Source organism: Micropterus salmoides, unplaced genomic scaffold, assembly GCF_014851395.1.
Source record: "Micropterus salmoides isolate LMB-PRFRI ecotype aquatic unplaced genomic scaffold, ASM1485139v1 Ms_hic_scaffold_7, whole genome shotgun sequence".
Taxonomy (NCBI): Eukaryota; Metazoa; Chordata; class Actinopteri; order Centrarchiformes; family Centrarchidae; genus Micropterus; species Micropterus salmoides.
Genome location: NW_024044459.1, coordinates 25,702,219 through 25,728,817, shown reverse-complemented (window position 1 = coordinate 25,728,817; position 26,599 = coordinate 25,702,219). Strand labels below are relative to the sequence as shown.

General features: G+C 40.3%; 3 protein-coding genes across 4 annotated transcripts; 2 read left to right on the top strand and 1 right to left on the bottom strand.

The window, feature by feature from the left end:
• Positions 1-5,314: 5,314 nt before the first annotated feature.
• cfap73 (cilia and flagella associated protein 73) lies at positions 5,315-10,193 on the top strand. Its single transcript, XM_038704740.1, has 7 exons — positions 5,315-5,454; positions 5,536-5,674; positions 8,541-8,633; positions 8,747-8,938; positions 9,330-9,551; positions 9,644-9,802; positions 9,897-10,193. The coding sequence occupies exons 1-7, from the start codon at positions 5,417-5,419 to the stop codon at positions 10,020-10,022; spliced, it is 969 nt and encodes a 322-aa protein (XP_038560668.1). The 5' UTR covers positions 5,315-5,416; the 3' UTR covers positions 10,023-10,193.
• A 752-nt stretch (positions 10,194-10,945) lies between these two features.
• iqcd (IQ motif containing D) lies at positions 10,946-14,780 on the bottom strand. The gene is made up of 5 exons (XM_038704739.1): positions 14,663-14,780; positions 12,711-13,341; positions 12,303-12,524; positions 12,116-12,187; positions 10,946-11,453 (listed from the first exon to the last, which is right to left on the bottom strand). Exons 2-5 carry the CDS (start codon positions 13,338-13,340, stop codon positions 11,172-11,174), a joined length of 1,206 nt encoding a protein of 401 aa, XP_038560667.1. The 5' UTR covers position 13,341; positions 14,663-14,780; the 3' UTR covers positions 10,946-11,171.
• A 174-nt stretch (positions 14,781-14,954) lies between these two features.
• Positions 14,955-26,598, top strand: tpcn1 (two pore segment channel 1). Of its 2 annotated transcripts, none has more exons than XM_038704342.1 (26): positions 14,955-15,623; positions 18,757-18,890; positions 19,679-19,855; positions 19,955-20,068; positions 20,262-20,392; positions 20,883-20,971; positions 21,063-21,097; positions 21,222-21,280; positions 21,462-21,561; positions 21,730-21,846; positions 21,959-22,083; positions 22,169-22,217; positions 22,315-22,378; positions 22,467-22,511; positions 23,319-23,375; positions 23,517-23,570; positions 23,725-23,797; positions 23,991-24,098; positions 24,203-24,364; positions 24,524-24,639; positions 24,943-24,989; positions 25,087-25,155; positions 25,260-25,356; positions 25,474-25,613; positions 25,708-25,788; positions 25,871-26,598. In XM_038704342.1, the coding sequence occupies exons 1-26, from the start codon at positions 15,533-15,535 to the stop codon at positions 26,012-26,014; spliced, it is 2,478 nt and encodes an 825-aa protein (XP_038560270.1). In that variant the 5' UTR covers positions 14,955-15,532; the 3' UTR covers positions 26,015-26,598. The 2 variants fall into 2 exon arrangements, with proteins under 2 accessions (XP_038560270.1, XP_038560269.1); XM_038704341.1 differs by lacking the exon at positions 14,955-15,623 and adding an exon at positions 16,501-18,586.
• The last annotated feature ends 1 nt before the right edge of the window (position 26,599 follows it).

The following is a 26,599-nucleotide window of genomic DNA, read 5'->3' as shown; positions in this document are numbered from 1 at the left end:
TCTAGAGGTCCAAAGAGCTTCGCATTCCCAAACAGGCCACCGTCACCCCCTGCATTTCGGTTGCCCGTGTTTTCCTGCAGTTTTGTCGCCACTAGTGTACAAGCATGTTTGCAAGTAGGCCAGACAAGACCACTGCTGTGAGACAAACACAAAACATAAACATCAATAAACAAACAAATCCATTCATACACCCCACATGCTCAAAACACTGCATGCCCACGTAGCCCAATTTCAAAGCACTCACTCAGCCTGCTGTCAGATCCCAGTGTTTGTCAGAAGCGGCATTGTTTGGTTCATACCCAGTACATTTCTGCAGTCTTGTCTCATTATTAATACATGGTGTCAGAGAGTCGCAGGCCTCTCTGTCTGACAAGGCATTAGCATAAACACAGACTTCCTCTCAATATCTGTTTGCACCACACTGTTGACCTTTAATTATGGATGTCTAAATGTTTGTTACCTGCCCACTGAAGTGTGGGAGTCTGTGTGCGTGTGCGTGGAAGCTACAGTGAAAGTCACTGCTTTCACAGGTTATATCTTTCAATATTAAATTATGCTTTTTTGCATTTTAGGAATTGAAATATGCCCTTGACAATGAGAACAAGAGCGCAATACAACTTAATCTCATCAAATACAATTTTTACAAGCAAAATAAAAAGTAAAAAGGAAGGAGAGCCCAGAATTGAATTAACACATCTAAAAACTACTATAAAAAACAATTTCACAACATTGACACATCTATAACATCAGTTTCAGAAATAGGGTATTTATCACTCATATTCTATACTAATCTAATATACATAACCTGGTGTGAACAGCACAAACCTGAAACTCTGACGAATGGTAAAACCAAGTTCCTCACCTGTTTCTATTACATTAAGAACAATGGATGCATACAACCTAGATGTGTGTGTTACAAAATGTTAACCATGGTAGTGGATAGGCTGCCAGATTAGGGGAGTTATTGGATTTTCATTGCTTCATTGGTTGTGCACCCCAAGTAACTCAAGTTTATTGACACATTATATACACTGAGCAAAATTATAAACACTTGTTTTTGCCCCCATTCATCATGAGCTGAACTCAAAGATCTAAGACTTTCTCTATGTACAAAAAAGCATATTTCTCCCAAATATTGTTCACAAATCTGTCAATATCTGTGTTAGTGAGCACTTCTCCTTTGCCGAAATAATCCATCCACCTCACAGGTGTGGCATATCAAGATGCTGATCAGAAAGCATGGGTATTATACAGATGTGCCTTAGGCTGGCCACAAAAATGTGCAGTTCCATCACACAGCACAACGCCACAGATGTCACACGTTTTGAGGGAGCGTGCAATTGGCATGCTGACTGCAGGACTGTCCACCAGAGCTGTTGCCTGTGAATTGAATGTTTATTTCTCTACCATAAATCCCATGCTGTCTGATTATCATCTTGATATGCCACACCTGTGAGGTGGATGGATTATCTCGGCAAAGAAGTGCTCACTAACACAGATTTTGACAGATTTTTAGAGAAATAGGCCTTTTGAGTACATAGAGAAAGTCTTAGATCTTTGAGTTCAGCTCCTGATGAATGGGGGCAAAAACAAAAGTGTTGTGTTTAGAATTTTGTTCAGTATATTTATTCTATGTTGTGTGACCATACAGTATACGGCACGTGATATAACATTTAAAAAAGATCCTCATTTTCATTTATATACTGTAATTCTACAGGAACAGGAGTGGAACTGATTAACTTGTTCTTATTGTACAGCCGAGTTTCGCTCAAAGCAGATGACAGCAAATACCCTTTCTGTTCCTAATAATGGACTAGATATTCCTCATTTGAATGCTGTTTTTCTCTTTTTGTCCAGGGACCTTTTCCTTTATTTCAGTTGGTAAAGATTAACAATCAGCTTCTTCAATGTCATGGCCACATTGGAGGGTCAGTCCATCACTGACTGCAGTGTTCAAACCCACAAAACCTTGATTTAAATATTACCCAAGATCCAGTGGTCTCCAACAATGCCAAATAGGAAAACTACAACATAGACAAATGTGTAAATGATTCAGAATGACAGTATTGGATTTGGATTGAATATGTCACTTAAAAGAGGGTCATTTAACTTCTGTGAGGCACTGAAACAGTACTATATATGTGCAACTTAAGAGGACATTTAAGGGAGAAAATGGGTAACATTCAAGTTAATAAAACTGAACAGTGCTACCAGTATTCTTTATCGTCCTCATGGGATTTGTGTCTGCCATAATGGATTCTGACCTATTCATCTTCTCCTTGTCCTCCTCAGCCTTTAAAAGGTCTGCTGGTGTTTACATGGGTGCGATGTCTCCATCTCCTCAGCCTCACACTGTGCCCATCACCTGACGCAACACGCTTTTATTATAATAGCATTGTTCCATTAGTATTAATACAGTAGTCTGTGTGTGTGTGTGTGTGTGGGCAACAAGCCACCCATTCATCAAAAATAGATATAGCAGCATCTCTGCCTGCAGCTATCTGTTGTTGTTTTTCCCCTTCACTGCCTTTTGGTCATGCCATTTCCCTTTCTTTCTCTGCTCATTATGTGTGTGTGTGTGTGTGTGTGTGTGTGTGTGCATGACATGCATTTACATCAGATGCATTTTTCTGGTTCTGCTGCTCTTACTGTCAGCGTCACCATCTTCGCCACACCTGGCAATTATTATTCAAAAATAACAGCACACAGCATTTCCATTAAGTGGGCTAATGCCACCTTCCTCTGTCACCATGTGGCAGTGTGCTACCAGCATGATCATGTAATGTCAAATTACCATTAAACCAATCTTATATGGCTCTTTCTTAAAGGTCATAACAAGTCTTTGAAGATATTTTAGCCGTGAAGGCATGAATGTCCCGGCAGAGTGTGAGGAATATTACTGTATGCGAATGAGATTTCTATTTCTATTTATTTATTATTTCTATCTATTATTTGTTTTGGAGCATTTGACCACCTCAGAATTGTAGATTTACATTTCTTTTAAGCACTTTAATCTAAACCACTTTAATCCATGGTGACTTGGAGCTGAGGTTCGAGGTTTGTTCATGACGACAGAAATGGCACATAGGAAAATAACATAAAGTGCATTTAGTAGCTGCTTTGGAGCTTTCAGTCATGATCATTGACGCCAACTGTTGTTTCTAATGTCAAGACACAGCTTTGAACAACACTACCCAAGATCAGTTCTCAATAACTCTGTGTCTTCAGGGACTTTTATAGACCATACAACCAGTTCATATATTAATTTATACTCATCTCACATCTTTAGTAAATCAAAGATTGTGGCCCTAAGGTGTCGTGGATCTCTGCCACATATTCCACAATACACCAGACAAACACATGAAGTGCTTATTTAAGTGTTGCAGGAATGCACATTTTGCTGTCAAAGTTAAAAAGCATCACCAGTTATTAGACTATGTATTATGTAGTGCAACAGACATTTGTTGCATGTCATGCCTGTCTGTCCCTCCTCCCACATTTCCAGTCTCTCGCCAAAAAGAGGCAAAAATGCTAATGTCTGGGTGCATGGCATGATTATGTAATGACTGAGTCACTGACAGGTCGGTGAGGATTTATTTCCAAACTTCTTTCTTGTCAGACTCAAATTAAACAACTTGTCAGACTCAAATAAATCCTTACATAAATCAGAACAAATCTTTTGATCTGTAGTGGGTAGCCTTAACAGTTTCACACAACTACACTGGAAGAAAACAAAAGTTCCAGGGCTGAATGAATGGGTTAGTGCAATGGTGGAAACAGCATCTTATGAATTCTTAGTAGAATAAGTGGTGATCAGGAGGAAGGGGTGTCTTTCTGGCACTAGTTCTAGGTTAACATTACAATTGAGCCCAAAAAGATCAGTCTCCTCTGTGACTATGGCGATCCTGTAATATGACTCAAGATATACTGTATGACATGTTTTCCCTCTGATGTTGTTTTGTATTTCCTTTTATCTCTTTCCCTCTTAATTTTGTTTACTGTTTTCTGGATTTATGTAGGCTATAGAAGTCTGCCTCGACAAACTATTTTACACAACTGATCTCATCTCTGACATGTTTTCAGGAAAGTGTCATCATATCTGCCTGTGTCTGTCAGTCTAGTGTATGGTGAGGAGCATGGTGTAACCATGTGCTTGCGTGGACTGTCCAGCATTGTTCAAAGCTTTAGCAGCGGAAAGGTGTGATATTAAAGTGTGATATTTGTGCTTAAAGTGAAAACATCACACATCTCCCTGTGGTAACACCTGTCAATCAAATGTCTGAAACTCATGTTTCAGGGGTCACTGAGGTCTATGCTGTTTATTAATCATATAGGTGGTGTACAATGACATATTATGAGACAAGAGGACCCTGAGCGCATATAAGATAACACCCTCCTCCCGCAGCAGAGCCGTGTTTCTTGTTTTATGTTTTGAGATTTTGCAGTTTAAATATGTTTGAAAACTGCAAGCATACTTCAGTATTTTGCTGAAGCTCGAGATGAAAATAAGGTGTCTTAACTTTTTTCCAAAGACACAGATTTCACTGCCTCTGATGTTCATCTCTATGGACATACAGAATACTTTAGGACAGTGTTCTAAACATTATGAAACATTCATAGAAATCAACGCTGTGATGATGAAAAATATGTTATACTAAAGCAGCACAGCAGACTCAGCAGTCAAACATGTTAATTGTTTTACTAATTTCAGTGAAGCATTACAGTAGTAGGCTATGTAGTTGTAGCAGTACACCTGTAACTTCAGCTAAAAAAATTTACAAAAATAATTATTTTGGTTATTGACTAATATGCAGATTTTTTAAATAGAAGACTATAGTAGGCCAAGGCCTATAAATTTCAGAAAATAGAGGGAAATGCAAACCACCAATGCAAAGCAGCAAATTCCCACTAAATATTTAAATTTAAATTTACTGTGTGAGTTTGACACTAGTACTAAGATTCATCTGCTAAAGGGGGGTGGGCGTTTCTTGGTGCTAACTATAATTCAAAACAGCCTTTTTTGTGTCTTGAAACATGCTTGAATTCAAACGATGAACTGATTATAAAAATAGTAAGCCTAATCTATAAATTGTTTATTCACTTCTCTTAATTCTCTTCTCAGCTAATTTAAGAGTTTGGCCTTTTATGGTGGGGCTGTTTTGGTTTACATTTGTATATGCTAATTTTAATCGACTATTCTTGTCAAGTCAAATAGTTTGACTTTTAGATAAAATGAAAAGAAAATATTTTGTTTAGAAAGATGTTGGTGTCTTTTAAAGTTCCTGGTTTGCGCTACCATAGAAACGAGGGGGGGACGTTCGTTTGAGTTTGAAAAGCAACACCAACCAACTACAGCAGGAGGAAGAGAGAAACTTCAGGACTGTTAACTTTGTCTGAAAATCGTCAGCAGAGAGTCATGGACTCGAAGACCGTCCCGGAGGAGCAGGTTTCACAGTGAGTTCATGTGGAGCGGTTCCCCCCGGTGGAGTCAATCTGAACGGTGTATAACTTTCCATTATGCTTGTGTGTCAACAGGGGTTTGTCTGCGGGGGCGAGCAGTGCGACGACAGGAGACGTTTTGCGTGACAGGAGATTGAGAATTGCCATCTGTGATCTACAGAAGAAACAACGGGAGCAGGAAGAGCTTAACGCAAAGATGAAGGAGCGCAAACAGGTGCGAAGTTAACCTAACGTTACTTCTAGCGTCTGCGCTTTTTCTTCTTCTTTGAGTTTTAATGGCGGTTGGCATCCAAAAATGATACATTACAGCCACCTACTGGATGAAACAGTTTCCCAGTGCAAAAAATGTACAGTTTCCACCCGAAGTATTCCCATTGAAAACCTTGTCCATTATAACTCAGACTCAATTGTCTGAGTTCGTGCAAATCCTTCCCTCAGCTTAGTGTCTGTCTCTTCTCCCACAACACACACCATCCACAATGTCCAAGAATCTGCTTGCAGCATCCAATACCATCTTAATCCTCTCTGATTTACAATTTACTACCATGACAATGAATGCCAAAAATTGCTTCTTATCCATGCAGAACATATACTGATCGGCTCCATTCGTTTTCAGCTCCTGTTCCTTTTTACACTGCCGCTCGTTCATCCTTTCTTTCCATTCTTTCGGTAGCTTTGGCGTATGATAGACCCCCTTCCTCTCTTACTCACTTCTAGGTATATCTTTCATTCCCTTAATTGTGCTGACCCAGTATGGTGATTTCCCGCACAGTGTATGCACTTTACTTACACTTCTCCCTTTTACAGTTGTTTTTCCCACACATCCCAAATCTTCTGACTCCTCTGTAGCAACATGTCCATATTCCTGACGGGAGAAAATCTCAGTGGAGCTCTCTCATACATCCTCAACCTGAAACCCAAATATATCCTGTCCGGCAATTCCCCCTCAAAGATCAGACACATCAAATTACTTTCCTCCTTCTCCCCTTGTTGGATTCTTGTCAGTCTTCTTGCCTCACAAACATCTTCATACTCCGAAATGACTTGGGATCCACTGACAGCAGTATGTAACTAATCACTCCTTTCTTTTTTATTTCTGACCCGAGGTGGAAGCAGCACAAACAGCTATGATCTTCATACACTTTGATCCTCGGTGCTTTATCTCTTTGCCGCCTTGACACACAATCATTGTTAACCATTCCACTTGTTGTTACCGTGATCGACCACACAGCAAAATATCCTACCTTGTGTGAATCTTTGAAGATCCTGTCTGTTTGTGTCAGAGCTATCACCCCAACTTGATACGTCTCATCTGTTCGATTGTTATCACTTGAAATGTAGCTCCTTCTTCCTTTTTCTTATTTACAAATCCTCTCATGTCCTTTGTCCTGCATCACTCTCCACATCCTCCTCTGACTCTATTTTCAAACTTGCCGTCGGAACCACAACGTCAGAGATTCCACTTTACTCCAAAATTTGACAGCTTTTCGTTTCCTAGTGTTCACACCAAATTTTCCCACTTCTTTCACGCCAAGTCCTGCCCTGCGCATCTGTGTTGAGCTTCTATGTGTTTCCTTTTGAAACTTTAACTTATTTGACCTATAGGTCCACCAAAATAAGTTTCTGAACAAATTAGAGGCGAGAAATAAGCTATCCAGATGTTGAAACTTCACCCATATTGGACCTATGTGGCCTAATTTTAAAGTTTTTTCAACTTTGAAGGCCACTACTCCACTGTGGGTGTCATGCCCGTTGCTATGTATGCATATCGTAAAATGGCGAAAAGTCGAATGTCCAAGCTTTATGAAAAGCTCAGTCAATTAAAAAGATTGTTCAAAAATTGTAAATCACTGCAACCACAAGAGGTCATTGAGCATCAGTAATAAATCTGCACAAAACATATCAGACTAATGGGTCACATACACGACCAAGTGCATGATCCCCTCAAGGCTTGGCAAAGATAAGTCACAGGCAGGGGTAAAAAAGGTCCAATTGCAATGCAAGATATCTAAGTGTTTAAGAAAAATTTGGAAAATGAGAGAAAACCATAGAAATTATAGAAAGCTAATAGTGGTGACATCAGCTATCGACTAGGCTAAAAACAAAGGTTACCTAGTCTATTGAAGGTCACATTTTGGCCTTTGTCATGGCTCACAAACTGACATCTATTAAAAAAGTTTGGCTTCATTGTGAACCAGAGCATCTGGAGATTTATTCCATACCCAGTAGCTTATATTATCACCCATTAATGATACGAGATGAATAATACCCCAGTTTTGTTACCTTTTCCTCCATCTTGACTGGCGGAGTGATGGGGGAAGGGCATTATGGTAGTAATCATTGACAGTAACAATGCTATAAAAGTTGCTCTGTGTATCATCAGCTTAAGATAATAAACAACATTTTCCCTAAATGTAATAATTAATTTAAATTATTTTAAATTTATTTTAACTGAAATTTCTTTAACCCTATGTTATTCTTGATGTGCTCGACATGAACAGAAAAACCACATTCCTAACACTTGATGGCAACGCAAGATTGAGTGTGTTCAGGAACGTTCAGTGAACAAAGTTATGATTATGAATACATTATTTGCAACAAATGTTATAGGCTATGAAGGGGAAGTCCCCACTGTAAATATAAAAATTTAAAATATATTTAGATTATTATTATTATTACATTATCATCCACATCAATAGTGTCACATGTGTTGCTAGCAAAAATTCCACAGAAAAATTGGTCGAGCTAGCATCCAATCACAAGGACACGTCAAAGTAAGGAGCTAGCCAATCAAAGCACCAGTGTTAACGTTATTCTCACGACGTAACACCTAGCAGTTACCCAGTGTATAACATGTATATATATTATTATAGATGTAATTATAATTATTCCTTTCTGGTTGTATATGTGTATAAGTATATATGGATGAAAATAACTGTATATATTGTTTTAAATATAGACCTCGATTCCTTGATTGATATCTTAATGCTCACTGTCCTGACTGTCAATGCCATCAGACATATTCCTGAACAGCTAATCTAGCTTTTGTCTACTGTGTGTGCTTCATGTGTTTCATGTAGTTGTTGGAAAGTCTTCAACAGCGCATAGATGAGCTGCAGATGGAGGTTAAGACAGTGGAGGAGTTATACTCAGGCTTTGATTTGTTTCTTAAGGTAGGTACAGTAGGGGATCATTTCACACAACTTCTGTATTAGACTCTGCATGTTGGATTTCAGTCACAGCAACAGCCCCACCACAGTAAATCCCTCTATCTTCCTCTGTGTAGGATGAATATGTAGGTCAAGCTGCTGAGAAAGCAGAGAGGGAGAAGGAAGAGGGCCTTAAAAAAGAGGCAGAGATAAAGAGGCTGAAGGAGGAGCATGCTGAAATGATGGAGAAGAAACAGGAGGTAGAGCATCAGGTGCAGAGACACACTGTGTATCGGGACTTCATGGAGCGCGTGGTCAAAATGACAAAGGTACTGCAAAGATTTTTTTGTGGCAGGGAAACTTGTGACTAAATCTAAATGTGTGTATTGTACAGCAGTAGTCTATCATAAAATATATTTATCCATTTCCTAAACCATCTGTTATTTGAAAGACTCATATTGTCCCTTGATGATGGCCTTAATGGAAGCCACAATCTTTAAACGTATGGCATTGCTGTGTGAAATAGCGCCTCTGGCCTCTATTGTTTTATTTCAGAAAAGTTCAAATCCTTTGTATGATGTTGTGATGTGTTATTTATTTCGGTTGCCCCCTCTCCGCCATTAAACCACTATGGAAAAGCATGACATGTTTTGAGTAGATAATGAAGTTCAATGTTGGGCCCAAACAACTAACGTGTGTTTGTGTGTGTGTGTGTTACAGTTCGAAGATGTGGAGCTGCTCACAGGTCATTTAGAGAGTCTTCTCCACTTCAGAGATAAGCTCTATCGCAAGGAGAGTGAGGTGCAGGATCAGGTTGACCAGCAGAGAAAAGCACTGCTAACACTAGAGGACAAGAATCACTTGATGCGGCTGCACAAGAACAACCAGCTGTCCGATCTCCGGACAGAGCTAGAGAAGGCGCGCTCTGAAACTTTAATATGGGTACCAGACTTAATCCCAGGCCAAAGTCCGGCAAGATTAAAAAGTTCATCTACCATTCTGTAATACATTCAGTTGTCCCTGTGTTCTTACAGGAAAGGAATTGGAACCAGATTCAAGAAACGGCAGCAAAGAAAACACTACTACTGGGACAGATTAAGATGGCAACCCTCAACCTTTATGAAACGATAGATGACAAGATAGTGGGAGAGGAGGGTGTGGATATGAATGACACAGAGAAACAGCTGGACAGGGTATGTACCGTTACAGAGCAGATATAGAGACAAACAGCCAGAGTAACAGAAAACAATGAATTTAACATACTGTTTCCTATTGTCTCCTTCTTAGATCAAGCAGTTCATCCTTGACCACGATGACATAGTGAGACAACATCAAACTCCCTTACAAAGGCAGAATGAAGGACAGAAAAGGGACCAGAAGACTAAAAAGGGCCATCCCAAATCAAAACATTAGGATGTTTCAATTAAACTCCTTACAGTATTGTGAATTTAAAACTGAATTCACCGAAAACTAGCAATGAGTAGTTCATTTAAAGTTTATAAGTTGTTTTGATGTAAAACTCTTGAGTTAACTGAACTTGAAGACAATGAACTTCAATAAACTTAAGTGACTGAGTGCAATTAACAACTGATTAATCATTTTGACAAGGATTCCTAGTTGCTATGTAATTTATGTATATTCATCAGTCAGTAAGCAATCAGGGTAGAGTATAAATTTGGCTGCCATTTTTGATCCAGAAGAGAGCACCTACCATAATAAGGGTTAGAGGTTGTTTTTTTTGTTTTTTTTAATTTAGGAAAAAGACCTACGAGACTAACCACAGATACATGGAAATCTCCTAAATGTACTGTAATAGAAATGTGCTGTAATGAAAGTAGATAAAGGGTTTCTGGAGAGTTAAACCTAAATACAGTGATGCTGGGAATAATGCTAATAACCTACCAATGAGATTAGCAAGTGGTCAGTAGGGCATTCATTTAGATCCTCGCTGTAATTAACAGGGCTTGATTATAAGTTTTGCAATGGTTCTGATAGGGGTAACTATACATTTCAACTTGACTTGTTTTAACTTGATGGTGGTTCAATCCTTGGCTCCCCCTGTTTGCAGGACTGACAAATGAACCTGTATTGATAATTCATAATTCAGAACGCAAGGTCCTGTGCTGCCTCCCTGTGGCCGTTAAAGAAAACAGCAACTTGTATACCCAATGCATCCTCCCTGTTTCAACTTATCAGACCGGCTGATCAGACCGGTTCTCAGTTGAGTACATCTTGAGTAGAGCTATGTTGGAAATTTGCTAAGGTCATTAAACTCCATGTACTAACAAGAATTATAAAGGTGTTCCCTCATAACAAAGCTGACAGAGTCAAAGAGATGAAAGCGTTGAAATCCTTTATATTCAGTAGTTCACAAAAATAGTAAATGCTGGTTTAAAACATAAAATACCTTACTTACAAAACAAGACATGAATGACAAATACACTGAATATGGGGTATTATGGTATATAAAGGTTCTTTTATATAAAACATCCAAAAACATTTGTGTTCTACTGGTAGAGAGTGTGTCGGTGTAGCACCAGAGTAATAAAACTAGCCAGTGGTTTATTTCGTCTTCTTGCCTTTGCCTTTTTTGGCCTTCTTGCTTTTACCCTTGTTCTTTAAGGCCTTTCGAGTACTGTAGCCTCTCCACCAGGCTTGGGCAAAAATAGCGGCTTTGGTCTTCAACAACAGCTCCCTCATCTCCTCCTTTCTCTTCTCTTCTGCCAGCCGACGCTTTTCCATGACCTGGTTGTACTCCACCTCCAGGACAGAAAGGGGTTTCTCCAGCTTCCTCAGCTCCTCCTCCTCCCTTTCATAATCCATTTCATTCAACTCCAGGTTGGCCTGAGTCAGGTGATGATGGCAGTTAGAGAAAGAGATGTGGTAGTAGGTAGTGATGAGTTGTGGAGAAAAAGAAGTTAAATGAGAATAGTGACAGTGTTAGTAAACAATGGTAAATGGCAAAACCAGATTGAAATGAGCCTAAACCAATTAAATAGGCCTGGCGCACATTGGATTTCAAACCGGAGACGCACCTGATGTCACTGCGTGAAATGACCACGTATAAATAAAACAATTTTGTGTGTGCCCGATCTGTGTGTGTTCATTGGTTAGATAATAACAAATGAAGTTAAACAAAATGGCAGTTTGATTATCAGGCTGTGATATTACATGCTGTCATATGAATGAGAAAATGTACTTTTTAGCCTGGATAATGTGACATTGATACTCCTTACCCTGTTTACTGTAAGGGTTTTGCAGATGTGTAAGTTCCTGTTGCACAGTAACAATCCATACAGGAATATTTTAGAGCAGGATGATGTATATACACAATATCCTGAATATAGTTTGACAAAATCATCTCAATAGATGTTCTTCCTTAGCAAATGGACTGAGTAACGCCATCAGCTGATGAAGACTGTGAGATGAGGTTGAAGGCTCTGGGAAAAGATAGTAAATGGGCCCTGTTTGAAGATTTATTTTTGCAGGTTTGTTTGGGTTTGTACCTGGGTTTCTTCTATTTCAGTGTCAAAATGTTGGAGCAAGTATTCAATTTCTGTCTCCACCTTTTCATTTTTCTGCCAAGGGAAAAAAAACAGTAACAGCTGACATGGGTTTAAATGAAAACTAAATATGTCACTGACACTAAAATGTGAAATATGTACTGTGAAATGTTAGATATTCTAAACATACCTCTTGGATCACTTTCTCCGCCTGTCTGTTTTCAAGGATCATGTTGTTGAGCTGAATGTTCAGTTGATCAATTTCCCGTTTTATGCTGGTCTGCTTCAACTTTGATGTCTTCATGAGTGACTGACACTGCTTGTCTGCCAGAAGTGACATACCTGCTTCTGGGGTGTTTTTCGTTTGCAGAGAACCCCGCAAATTCTCAATCTCATCCTTTTTCTGAGAAATCTGTGATGCAAACAGCAAGATAGAAGAGGCTAGATATGAAACATGCCAAGAGCATAGGATATGTTGGCTTAAGTACAAAATCTGGATTTTTTTCTTCTCTAGCTGCATCCAAGCAAATTCTACCTGTGGTAAACCAGACTCTTGTAAGTGAAGGTTTCGTCTTCAATATCCAACTTGATGCCTCACCTTTGCGTCCACTTCCTTCATGGCAGTAGTTAATCCCTCTTCCACTGAAACCATGTGCTCTAGATTGAAGGCAGGGGGTGAAGGCACCTGCTTGTAAAGAACCAGCTGTAGCTCCTCATCCACAATGGTCAGCAACTTTTCTACCATATGGCAGTGAAACTTCTGAAGCTCTCTAATTAGTATATACTCACTCTCCCCTACTTCCATAACTAGCTCTGCCCTCAAACCCATGGCATCTGGACGTGCTCGGACAATCCTGAGCAGATTCCTGACAGAGTTCTTGATGTCCTTCTCAAGCTGAACCTTTGCTCTCTCCCTTGCTTCTCCCTCTTGTTCCCCATCTGACTCCTGCTTGAGACGTTCTAGTGTCTCCAGTCTTTCTTCTAACATTTGATGCTCTTGAAGAGCCCTGCTCAAATCCTGGTCCGCAACACCTGATGCACTGTTTGACTGGAGGACAGCAGGGAGAGTCGCTGCAATCTCAACTTGACTGATGCAGTTTTCCAGTATGCTTGAGATGCGTTGGACCTCAAGGGAAAATTGCTTCTTCTGTGACAGTCCACGGTCCTTTAGAGGATCATCCGACTGGGTCTTTGCCTCTGACAGCACCGTTGCCCCCTTTGCAGACATACTGTCAATGGATGGTAGGAAAATAGAATACTTAACAAACAAATAATCTTGTAATCTCAGTGCACCTATGGGTACAGAATTAATTTTTTTGTCCACTAGCAAATGACTAGTGAATGGCCCAATTTTACCAGCCACTCAATATTACTTGTTTGTTTTTTTTGGCTGGTGAGTGAAGCAAATCTACCAGCCACTTGCATAGGCTATTTTACCAGCAGAGAGAGGGGAAAAAAAGGGATTCTTGGTCTTCACGGTGTAATTAAAAATAATTACTGTTGGCACTACAGATTACAATTGGATCATAAATGGTGCAAATCTAAAAGAGAGGAAAAGTAATAATACAGCAAATAAAGCCAACTACAATACAGCCAGCTTCACTGAGGTTGCTATATGGTCAAAGAGGGGTTGCCATAGTATAAGAAATTTCACCATAGGTCCATGCAGTGTGTACCTGATCTTTCTAATTTGCTAAAATGAAGAACATCCCTAATCCAGGCCTCATAGCAGAGGGGAGGGGATTACTTCCAATGAAGTAATATCAAAACAAAATTGTTTGTAAAAAATCTTTAAATAGTGAAAAATGCTGTCACCCCAGAGCCCAAAGTAACACCTTCATAATGCTTGTTTTGTCCAAGCAACAGTACACAACTCAACACTACCTTTAAATGATTAAAATAATTCAAAGGAAAAACAGCAAATCTTCACATTTGTGCAGCTGGAACCATGAAATGTTTTTTGCATGAAAAATTACTTAAACAATCAAACTATTTGCCAATAAATTTTCTGTCAACCAACTTATCATTTCAGCTGTACTTGTATATACTGTTGGGTAGTAACAGAAACAAAACATCATATTTTATAAGCTCTATATGTTTTGTGTGTAAAAGGCCCAATTAGTCAAGTAACTACTAAAGCTGCTTCAAAAACTACTTCAACTTTGTATTTAAGAACATTACTTGAGTAAATGTACTGTCCACCACTGATTAGGAACCACTCATATCGGCCTACTGTAGCCTCATGTCATTGGCCCTTAGTAACTATTGTATTAGCTGCTACATTTTGCACCATATGACTCTTGGTACATTACATTTGTAAACCACGACCGTTTTAATAGTTAACTCTAGGTTAAATAAGTTAGCATTCGCGTGTGTTAAATTAGACAACATCACTCTACACATTTAAGTTGTTTCGTTATTTTTAACATTAAGTTGTTAAAAACCGCTCCTATTTTGCTTGTTTCTTTAGGAGTCTGACAGTTGTCACTTTAACTTGTGTCAGTTTAGATGTAAATATGGAGTAAGCTTGTCAACTAGCTACAAAGTTACCTTTCAACTCGCCTGTTGGCCACAAGCAGAAAATATTGTTGATATTTTTCCCTCTGTTGCTAGGATACCACTAATGCGGGTGACCGTATCAAATCACTGGCGCATATTGCGGATCGATTATGATGCAGAAAATACATATAAGCACAACTGATTATTATATAAATTAATGAAATAATACATGAATGTGATGGCATGTAATTAAGGGTTTCACAGCAGTCTTATATTCACTGACTTTTATTTTGAAAATTTGGCAATGGTCATGCCGTGAATTGCTTCAGTGTCGCGAATGTTTGTTGCTGTAGTATCTGAAGTATCTGTAGAGCTTTTGTAGTGTCGCTAGTAAGTGTCAGGGAATGTTTCGTGCGTAGAGAGGAATTCATATACAAAATTGCTATACTTAATTGTCGGTTAGAATTTATCAGAACAGGCACAACATTTGTTATGTAGCAGAAAGCGTTTTGTGCGGTGATGGTGCCGTGATGGACACAGACGGACTGTCTCAGCTTGTTAGCCTGAGTTACTGTGAACCAGTTGATTCGGTGACAGATGACATCTGTGAGAGGACAAAGACAAAATCTTTGCAACCAACAGGCCTTGTCCGCTTTAAACGACTTGAAGGCTGCTAGTTCATGTGCTGTGTATCTCACCACAGACGGTTTAACTTGTTAGCTCACAGTTATCATCTCACCACAGCTTAAAGAAAGTAACTCGGTTTGTTCGCTAACAACTAACGTTAGCATTAGCTGTGCGCACCCAAAGATGTGCAGTCGTTTTGCAGAACAAACTATGCACGTATTTAGCTAGTGCGTAGCTTGTATTAACTCAAATTGAACTTGATCAAGACTGGTCGCAGCCTGTTTATCTGCTACTATGGAGTCTGACGACGACGTGCCTCTCATCTTAACTTGGGACGAAGCAAACAGTGATCTGCTCAACGAGGAGACGGAGAGAGGGGATGAAAGTACGTTTTATTGTCCTATCCTCATCCATAGCGGAGTTATGTAAACTACGTATGTATGGCTAGGCCCATGGCTGGTATTAGGTACGACGGCGTATCAGGGCCGTTGTAGGTAACTCTGCAGTTGTTCCTCTTTTTTTTTTACAATGTTTTTTGTCTTTGAACAAAAGGAAGCTTCTTATAATACCGGATGATGAAAGCATCTTAGATGTGTCGGCTGTTGTCATTAATATCTGAATATCCTTCTTTTAATACCAAACATTTAATAACACAAGAACACCTGAAAATAAAATTCTGAGTTTTTTTTTCTTGTAAATTTATAATATTCCATATTATTTTTTCTTGTAAAGTGTGTAGGGTTTTTCTCTGATTACACCACCTCCATCTTTCTCTCTCTGTCCCTCTCTTTATATGTATGCATGTGTATTACCTACATTTGCCCTAATATGCCATCTAATTAGATATTCAATTAATGCAAAATTCACTCAGTTGCATGTTTATTTGGTTCACAATGCCAAAACAAAGCATTCAGTGTTAACAGCCTTGCAATAAATCCTACAACCATGAAGGCTATAATGTTCAGATTTTGTTGGAACTGTTCGGTGATTGATGATCATGTTGGAGGCTGTAGTTGTATTGTATTGTAATGATAGGTGTTTCCAGTTTTTAGATTACCCTCATTAATATTAAATAAGGTGAATATTAAATTTAACATCACAGCAAAGTACAGCCTCCAAAATGACATAACATTGAATCAACACCTCTAAAACAGTTTAACACAAATATTTTAAGTTACGTGTACCAAATAAATTAGCAACTTAGTATAGGCTTGATGGTTGGTTTCCTCTGTATGAGCTCACTTAAAGATGTGTTATTCTTGTCAGGTGGTCATACTACATTTATGACTTGATGATGCATTGTTTTTGTACTTAATAAAAGTATTAGTATTCTGTAGTGTTGTGACAAACACGTATTGGACATGTAATTACAACGGTATATATGTTGTGATATGAAGTTAAGGTTCCTCTACTTACCTGATTTGTGCAGTCTGAAGCCATTTAATGTTGTTGACAGTCAGCTGAGTGTGTGCTGCACGTCCAGGCCGTACTGCTTTAATGGAGAAAGAGACTGTGTTAGTGTGTGTGCGTGCTTGCAGTATGTATGGGTATCCATGCATCCACTCAACATAGTAATCCTGCTGCCTTTGTATTCCTCACATATAAGCTACAAAATGACCCATCTGGGAAACTGCTGCCTCAGCAAGCCATGCACCCACCTCCCTCCCCCCCAGCCCCTCCCTGGTGCTCATGGGCAGCATGTGTGTGTTGTGTGTGTGAATGTCTGCAGCCTGTGTGCAAGTGTGTCTGTGTGTGTGAGCCTGCTGGATCATTTTCTCTGGCTCTGGAGGTGAACAGGAAGAGGAGAGGAGTTTTTTTTTTTCTCAGGATATCTGGGAGGGGTGGACAAGGAGGAAGTACCCAGCTGTTCTTGCCGATTGCTGTTGGATCTTTCTATAAAGAGAGGGACTTTGAACCTGGACACTGAGAAAGAAGGCTGCGTTGTATCACCTCAGTGACAAATCGCAAGCTTGGATAGAAGTTTGGAGTTCAGTTTTATTCCTGGTGGTCGGAACCCTTCAGATCACCACAAAACTCGATTTTATTTGTCCTGGGAGAAACACTCCTGGCTGCTGAGCCTGTTTGTGTTTATGTGAGCCTGAGCGCACTGTGTTTTTGACTGGGAGCTCCAAACATGTTATTGTCCTCAAACAAATGAGGGGTCGGAATAGCGCACGGCAGATACGGGGTGAACTCCAGTCAGGAAAACAGCCAGGCTGCCGTTGGACTGGAATTTGATCTTCACACTTCAGCTCAATCTGCTGCTGTCCTGGTGGACGGGAAAAGTCTGTGACTGCTTTTCAGAAACACAGTTGGTCTCCACTACATATTATTCCAAGAACTCGTGTCTGAAGCTGAATCATGTGATGTACAGTGCGTGGGAGGAGCACCTGCATAGACTCAAACAGGACTAAAATATGCAGCTGCAGAAAGACACATGGAGGGATTGCTTATTCAAGAAAGAATCTGTGACTTATATTTATGAGATATCCTGCCTGATCTGTAAATTCAGGTTACTTTTGAGTTAATTTTCTAGACAGTGGCAGGTTTAAGAACAAAGTACCTGTGTAGTATCTGTGTCATTTAACAGTCCTAATTACCTAATTTTGCGTTAAGTCGTAAAATGGCATGCTGCTTTCTCAGTGTTATTAGATATCTGTATGTCTTCCCTGTCTTTTGAAGTTGTAGTATTTGATTAACTCCTAGTGTGGTTTATCTGTCTCGTCTGTTCTATCTGGCAGGAAGGAGGCATAATAGTCAATGTGACATCAGTGCAGACATGCCTCTTTCTTGCTGACTGGCAGAACAGGGTTCAAAATTCAAACTCTATTCATAAGACAGGAGGATAATTTCAGTGTGCAAGTGTTTTCAGTCACATTTCACTGTCACTGGTGACAGTGTCTCTAGACACTTTTTCCAAAAGAAGGAACCGGTTGTCAAAGAAGTACTGAACTTTGTTTGTATTGCCAATAGTTTTGAATGGTGTTCTGTCTCCAGGGCCACTTTAACTTCCATCTTGGACTGGATATTTCTGGATCTGTGAGGACTTGCATCCACACTTCCCTTGTGACTGTGTTTCTGGAGTTTGCATCAGGCCTGAGTGAAATGTTTGGCCATCTGTATCTCCAGATGTGTGTGGATGCTGGAACAAGACCAGCGTACTGTGAATGACACACACACATTGTGCTGTGGACTTAAGAGACCTTAATACGTTCACGCAGGCAAATCCAAACTGATCAATGGAGTGCTTATGTGGGCAGGCAGCTGATTTCCATGAAGATCAGACCCATAACGAGAATCCAGTAGTGATCTCCTCCTATTCCTCACAGTTAGACCTAGACTGCATTGGTAGGCACATGCCCCTCTATGTACTCTGTGTGTGCATATGTGACCTGTATAAGGTGCTGAAGGAAGGATAAATATGGACATTAAAAGACAACTTTAGTTACTGTTTGTTGTTCTTTTCCACCTAAATATGGGCTGCATCAACACACTGACATTTAAGTGTTTTCTTCCAGATGGAGGAGGCAATTATGACATAGTGAACAACGCTGTGATCTCAACACCTGGGCCACAAAACTACAGAGCCCAAAATGTGTCCTTACGGCAAAGCTGGGAGATGAACTACCAAGAGGCAGCCATCTACCTGCAGGTATTCACAAGCAGTGGATTATGGCATTTGTTATTTGTGTGCAGGGCAAGTGATCCTGAGTTTGCATGGTCATATAATGGTTTTTATTGCACCCTCCACGCTGTATTATTGTAGATAGTTAAACCAGGCACTCTGTCAGTTATCTATATTTACCTCATGAACAGCAGCTGGAAGTAGTAAAGTTAAGATACAAGGAACTTTAAAATACTAAAGGAAATAATGACGCACAGTTTTTACAGTTATTCTCACGAAAACACGTGTGTTTCCTTCCTCTAAACATATTTGAATATTTGTGTGTAAAAGGGTACCTTTTAAGAAAAGATGCAACTTTGTAGATAGATGCATGGACATGTGTAAGGGATGATGTGCATTTGGAAGCTTTTAGCATTTGAATAGTTTTTGTTCGGTTGCTGGTCTCATGCTATTAGTTGCACCTGTGTTTGACAAGTCAAAATGTCTGTTGGTCATGTGCATGCCCCCACTTTGGGGACCACTCCAAGAGTCTGTAAGAGCACTGATATGGTACTTGGTAATAAAAAAAATATACAGTAGTTAAGAGAAGGAAAGAGTGAATTGAGTGTTCTTAAGTCTGTGTATTTCAACAGGACTCATCTATAAGTGATGCACTGCTTCATCAGATCAATATGGCAGGTTTAAATTATGCTTACACATTGTGTTTGTCAGACCAGAGATACTGGGATGTTGGTTGAATCAGCTAAAATCCCCAAAAATAAAATAAAAGGTTTACATTCTGTGGTTTGTATGTGTCCTTTGAATTTCACATACAGGAGGGAGAGAACAATGATAAGTTCTTCACCCATCCTCGAAACCCAAAGGCACTGGCAGCATACCTGTTTGCCCACAACCACCTGTTCTACTTAATGGAGCTGCTGACAGGGCTGCTGCTGATGATGCTGTCGCTGTGTGAAGCTCCCGCTGTTCCTTCCCTGCGCCTGGATGTCTATGTGAGTGAACATATACATACAAACACACTCACACATACAAACGCAAGCTTATCCACACAGTTTCCTGTAAAAGCACCGGCGTATTTGAAACCTCTGCAGGTCCATGCCACCCTGGAGCTGCTGGCTTTGGTAATGGTGGCATTTGAGCTATGCATGAAACTCCGCTGGTTAGGCTTCCACACCTTCATACGACACAAGAGGACCATGGTGAAGGTAAGCGATGCATGATGGGTGCTTTCTGTTGCCATATTAATGTTGTAATTTTGCAATAACCACAGAGAAATCCTGTTTTGTTTTTTTTTACTTTCCTTGCTCTACAGATAAGTCAGAGGTTAGGGTCAGTGACTTATAGTTTGGGAATCAGCATCTATTAATGTGGTTAATTTTGTCTCTTCTCCTTGTTCAGACGTGTGTGTTGCTGCTCCAGTTCGTGGAGGCCATAGTGGTTCTGGTCAGACAGACGTCTCATGTGCGAGTGACTAGAGCGCTCAGACCAATTTTCCTGGTGGACTGTAGATACTGTGGTGCAGTGCGCAGGTACATAATGACCTAAACAAACACACAGATTGACACAGACTGGTCAAAGTCATGGCCACAAAGTAGAAATTTCAGCTTCCTCAATTGAGAACAACCCACACCAAATTCTCTTTGTATCCTGGAAGAGACCAGAGAGAATGAAAAGACCATACAGGGCAACAAGCCTTCCCTGGCTCTACGTGTAATTCTTTTCATACTGCATGAAAGAAAAACAGTGACTTGCAGCCAAATAGATTTGTGCTCCATTTGACTTAAAAACATCCATTGAGAATACATTGGTAGCGTCTACTGTTAGGAGTCACCAGCGTCTAAAATATTAAATCCTACACTTTAAAAAGTAAAGGGTCATTTTTGAATGATGTTTACTGTTTTAATGATATGTGAATTAGTTAATGTTCTCCTTTCATGTTTTTTTTATTCATGCTTTTGTCACCACTGATTTGACTGTTAAACGCAGTCGTCACTGACAAGGTTTCTTTCATCTGATCAGAAATTTGCGTCAGATCTTCCAGTCCCTCCCACCTTTTATTGATATCCTCCTACTGCTGCTCTTCTTCATGGTTATATTTGCTATATTGGGTAAGAAAATCTTTAATTTTATTGTATAGTAAATGCTGTTACTTCTTAATAGTGAGTAGTTGTGTTTGACTATCCTGTTGTCTCCTTCCAGGTTTCTGCCTCTTCTCTCCAAACACAGCTGACCCGGTACGTTGAGTCTTTAGTCTGCCTGACATTAGTTTGTTTGAGTTATGTAAGTTTGGGGGCTTTGGGGTGGTTGTTCTCTGGAGTGGTCAGATTTCCTAACTGAAACCTCCTCCTCTCGCCGCAGTACTTCAGCACTCTGGAGAACAGCCTCGTCAGTCTGTTTGTGCTGCTGACCACAGCAAAGTAAGCACACAAGTACACGTTGTACAGTCATCTTTACACACACAGCATGCAGACAGCTCTTCCTGCTTACAAAGCTCATCAGAGATGTTTTTGCCTCACCACATGTCTGTAAAGGCTGATTCCACCCTATTTATTTTCTATGTCATGACTTATGTCTCTCATGCTTTCCTCTTCCTCGTAGTTTCCCTGATGTGATGATGCCAGCATACTCCAAGAACCGCTGGTCCTGTGTTTTCTTCATTGTTTACCTCTCCATAGAGCTCTATTTCGTCATGAACCTGGTACAAATTAGCCTTCACCACTTCTAAATTGTCTCTGTCTGTGCCAACTTGCATATGGGAAATATTGTATTGGAGTCCTATTTAAAAATGGATATGGCTTCCAGTTAGGCCTATTACATGGTTACTCATCAGCCTCACTACACTGTCATTTTCTCCGTCTTCCTCCAGCTGTTGGCAGTGGTGTTTGATACGTTTAATGATGTTGAGAAGATGAAGTTTAAATCTCTTTTGCTTCACAAACGCTCCGCTATTGACCACGCCTTTCAGCTGTTAGTGAGCCGGCAGGTACAACCTCATTATTCCACGTATTGTTAACTTATATCTGGTGCAAAAGATTTATTTTATAAAGCACTCAAGGCCACTGTGTGGGTCTGTGTTGATGTTGTTTTCTCTCCAGAGGCCAATGGGTGTGTCACTGAAACAGTTTGATGGTCTGATGCGATTTTATAGACCACGGATGTCTGCAAGAGATCGCTTCCTTACATATAAAGCTCTTAATACCTCAGGGGCTCCTATGCTCAGGTGACACACACTTCCTTCTGCATGTGATTGCATTGTTACATTTTCATATAATTCAACAGTTTAATGTGAGTCTATTCTGCTACAGTCTGCAGGACTTTTACAAATTCTATGAGGTCACTGGCCTTAAATGGAAGGTAAGTAGGCTTACATTTGCACTGTGTAGTTATAATTCACTCTATTTTGTGTCCTTTTGGCTGTTTTTAATGTAGTGTATGTGTGTGTGTTGTTTAGGCTCGACGCAGTGGAGAACATTGGTTTGATGACCTTCCACACACGACCTTTCTCATTTTCAAAGGCAAGTTTTCAGTTTGTTTTTGTGTGTTTATTTGACTAAACAGTCTCTCAGTTCCTTATTCTCAGTGCTTTCTTTTCTACTTTATTAGGCATCAACTTGCTTGTGAAGTCAAAGGCCTTCCAGTATACCATGTGTAAGTGAAGTACATTCTCCCCGCTGTCCTTGGAGATCCCGGGACTAAAGTCTCATCCTGAACCTTTTAAAGGGGGGCTGTATGTAGTTTTTCAATGAAATAACTTATTAATAAATCACATTTTCACTGCCTTATTGTCAATGGGCTTTAACCTAACTTACAAATGAAGCACACGCCTGTTTTCTCGGTTGCTTGCATCAGCCACTATTCTGCTTTTTATGTGAGGACGCTGGGTTGGATGCACCTCTGTGCGCGCTCCCGAGCCTCTCTCAGACTACAGCGACAACACGGCAGCTAACGACATGCAGTACACTAACACCATAAAACAACCGTCTCCCAGCAAAATACAGACTCCACTTAAGGATAAAAACAACAATAAAGTTTTATGTGCTGAACCCCATCAGACCAAACAAGATTCAGATGATGTCCAGTGAAAACACGGTGAACATTAGAAAGGCTGGAGAAACACGAAGAGTGTCACGTTAGCTCGCCGCCAACGTTATCCGGTGCATACTTGTATTGCTTTCTACATTACTTCACCAGCTAACGCGACCCATATTACTATCCTGTGTACCACTGGTATTATGTCAAAATGTTGATTTAGCCTGCAAGAAAAGATGTAACGGTGCAAAGCAAATGTGGAGTGATTTGTTTACTAGCCTATAGTGACGCAGGCAGGGCAGCCAGCTAATGCTCATAAAACTATTACTAAGGTAAGGTTGCAGTGGGAGTTTACCTGAGTTTCCAGCATGCTAGTAGCTGCTGAAAACTCCATAATGCCCCTTTAACCTTTTCTTGTGACTGCAGATGTGGTGGTGGCCATCAATGGTGTGTGGATCCTCGTGGAGACGTACAGGCTGAATAGTAAGATCTTTCCTGATAACACATCCATCCATCCATCCATCGTCAACCGCTTATCCTGCGTACAGGGTCGCGGGGCTGATAACACATGTGACCGAAGAAAAGTGTTTTGCATTATGTCACCTTCCTCCTCTCCTCCTGCAGGTGGATTTTCCTGGTCCAGATCAGTTCCCTGGAATTACATTGTTTTCCTGACCAGTGAGTAGGCTGCCTGCTGTCTCACACTCACACAGAATATCATAGCAGTATTCATACTCTGTAAAACTAATCATAGAAGGCGTCATGACTTAATTAAAGCTGTTTATATGCACTTAAACTAATATTAACTCTGCCTCTGTTCTTCCACTTTTAGTTTATGGCGTAGAGGTGTTATTGAAAATTACAGGTTTGGGGCCGATGGCTTATTTCAGCTCTGGGTGGAATCTGTGAGTAATAACTTGGATACTGGGTCGTTAGATTGACATATTAAATCTATAGACCCTTTTGGAGTCTGTACATTTGTATTCTGTTCTTTTACATCAGTAATTTTAACGTGGCTGTTTTGTGAAAACACAACTAAAATGTATTTGAACATGTACCAAACACTGGTTCTATGTTTTTGTTGTTTTGTCTGTCCAGGTTTGACTTCTCCGTGACCGTGTTTGCCTTCCTGGGCCTGATTGCTCTTGCCTTTGATATGGAGCCATTTTACTTTATTGTAGTTCTCAGACCATTTCAGCTGCTCCGGTATGCTTTTATTTCTCACTCTTAAGAGTATTGTTTATGTGTACCTATGGCACTTCTTCACATTTTCTCTTATGATAAAAATTTTGGTCTGTTGTCTCTCTCAGGTTGTTTAAGATAAAGCAGAGGTATCGTAACGTGTTGGACACCATGTTTGAGCTCTTTCCCAGGATGGCCAGCCTGGGGTTGACCTTAATCATCTTCTACTACTCCTTTGCCATTGTGGGGATGGAGTTCTTCGCAGGCGTAGTTTACCCCAACTGCTGCAAGTGAGTCATCCCTTCATCAGCAGTTTATTTCTCAGTATTCTACACATTGGCTGATTGGGATGTGTTGACCTTAACTCTGGTTTTGCATTTGTGGCACAAGAGGATACATTATGTTTACTTCCACTAACCATTTGTCATTCCATCAATTATTTTTCTCAGCACCAGCACAGTGGCAGACTCCTACAGACAGATCAATATCACATATGGCAACAAAACCGTGTTGGAAGAAGGCTACTATTATCTCAATAACTTCAACAACATTCTCAGCAGCTTTGGTAATTCCTTTCATTTTTTTAAAGGATAAGGCTGGCAATATTATATATTTTTGAAATTGTTAAGAAATCCCAAGAAATGAACGAAGTGTTAGTCAGTCTCTCATAACTTTTTGACCTCCCCAGTTTGTCTGTGGCTCTCAGCCCGCCAAGCCCATTTGTTCCTACTGAGGACATACATTTTTGTTTTGGGGGATTCTCTTGGGATTTGTTGACAACAATGTGGTGCATGTTTTTTCTCTCTAGGTGTGTAAATGTGCCTTTTTTTCAGTTTGTGGATTCATTTCTTGTTTTGTTTTTCTCCAGTGACTCTGTTTGAACTGACTGTGGTCAATAACTGGTACATTACCATGGTAAGATAAAGTCATTTATCTGTGATCTTTCATCTGTCACCTCTCTGCAGTCTTATTATTGATCAGTGGGTGTCACTCTTTGTTCACTCTCTCATAGGAAGGAGTAACTTCCATGACAAACCACTGGAGCCGGCTCTACTTCATGACCTTTTACATAGTTACCATGGTGAGGCCTGTGCTTGTGATATGTCTGTGGAAGTATTACCTTTTTCTGTGCATCAATGCTTGTGAATGTACATGTGTATGACATTTTGTCTCTTCCCTCTCCAGGTTGTGATGACAATCATTGTGGCGTTCATTCTGGATGCGTTCGTGTTCCGCATGAACTACAGCCGCAAAAACCGGGAACCACTGGAGAACCCAGAGGGTGAGACTGTGTGTGGATTGTCATGCACAGATAATTTTATTACATGGTTATTTAGCTGCTAGTACTTTGTGAAAAGACAGTGAAGTATTTTAGTGTTTGTGTGTGTACATGCTGTAGATGAGAACGGGATAGTGTTTGAAGTAGAGGTGAGTCGTGATGAAGCTCTGGCCACACTGGAGCTTTACAAACAGACCTGCCCAGGACTGTCCTCCCTCAACTCTTTACAGGGAGTCCTACAAAGTATGGACAGGGGCGGGGTAAGAACACACACATGCACAATGAACTCTTTGTCCTCTGCTCTTCACTTGAAATCCAATTAACGAGCTTTGCCTCCCGCGTTGGTGTGTACAGCACTCGTCTCTGGTGTACCTAGGCCGGAGGTCTCGGACAAAGAGTGACCTCAGCATGAAAATGTATGAGGAGGAGATACAGGTAAGAAACTGAAGAAATCATCCTGATTACCACAACAGCAGTTGGTCTGTCGTAACATACTAACCATGTCATGTTTCTCCAGGAGTGGTATGCAGAGTATTCAAGGGAAAACCTGCCTCAGCCAGACCAAGGGCTGGTGCGGGAACTGGACAGTCTCGTCTCTGACCTGTCTTCCTTCCCAGAGCCTCAGCTCAACTCACAGACTGGACCTCACAGCATCAACTAACGCACAGTCTACAAGTAGTACACACGCACCACCATCTCAGCATTTCTTAAATGCTAAGAAACCCCATCACTCCAGGTCTTCTCCAATTCCACCACGCTCCCCGTTTGCCACAGTGGGAAACTGGTCGGGAGGCCTTTTGGACTGATGTGATTGTAAGACTAATTTATGATGCCTCCTTCCTGGAGCCGTCACTACAGACAGAAAAACAGAAGTACAGGTCTGTTGCTCGAGCAGGCGAAGTTTTTTCAGAGACTGCAACAAATACTACCAGAGAGCCTGTACTACCACAGTATGTTATGTACATGTACTGCTGTAGGCCTCTTGTGACCTCTTGTAAATCATGTAGTACTTAAACCTGATGCCTTAGTTCAGTGGCTCATCTGATCAGTATTAACAGAGAATATTTCCACAAGTCCTTTAAAGACCAAAAAACAATTACACTCCTTTTAGTTAAACCCAACAAAACAGTTATGGTGTATCTCCTAACTCATGTCTCAGACTATTTTACTTTTCTATAACTTCTTATTCTGTAATGTGTTTGAGTTAGTTAATAAGAGATTTTATTAAACTGTTCAAACTGTCAAG

Coding starts and splice junctions, on each gene's coding strand:
- cfap73 (XM_038704740.1), top strand. CDS start 5,417: ATGGACTCGAAGACCGTCCCGGAGGAGCAGGTTTCACA. Junction 5,675..8,540: donor AGATGAAGGAGCGCAAACAG/GTGCGAAGTTAA, acceptor TGTTTCATGTAG/TTGTTGGAAAGTCTTCAACA. Junction 8,634..8,746: donor GCTTTGATTTGTTTCTTAAG/GTAGGTACAGTA, acceptor TCCTCTGTGTAG/GATGAATATGTAGGTCAAGC.
- iqcd (XM_038704739.1), bottom strand. CDS start 13,340: ATGTCTGCAAAGGGGGCAACGGTGCTGTCAGAGGCAAAGACCCAGTCG. Junction 12,188..12,302: donor CGGAGAAAGTGATCCAAGAG/GTATGTTTAGAA, acceptor TTCCCTTGGCAG/AAAAATGAAAAGGTGGAGAC. Junction 11,454..12,115: donor CTGAAATAGAAGAAACCCAG/GTACAAACCCAA, acceptor CACCTGACTCAG/GCCAACCTGGAGTTGAATGA.
- tpcn1 (XM_038704341.1), top strand. CDS start 18,478: ATGGAGTGCTTATGTGGGCAGGCAGCTGATTTCCATGAAGATCAGACC. Junction 21,562..21,729: donor TCTATTTCGTCATGAACCTG/GTACAAATTAGC, acceptor GTCTTCCTCCAG/CTGTTGGCAGTGGTGTTTGA. Junction 25,357..25,473: donor ACCACTGGAGAACCCAGAGG/GTGAGACTGTGT, acceptor TACATGCTGTAG/ATGAGAACGGGATAGTGTTT.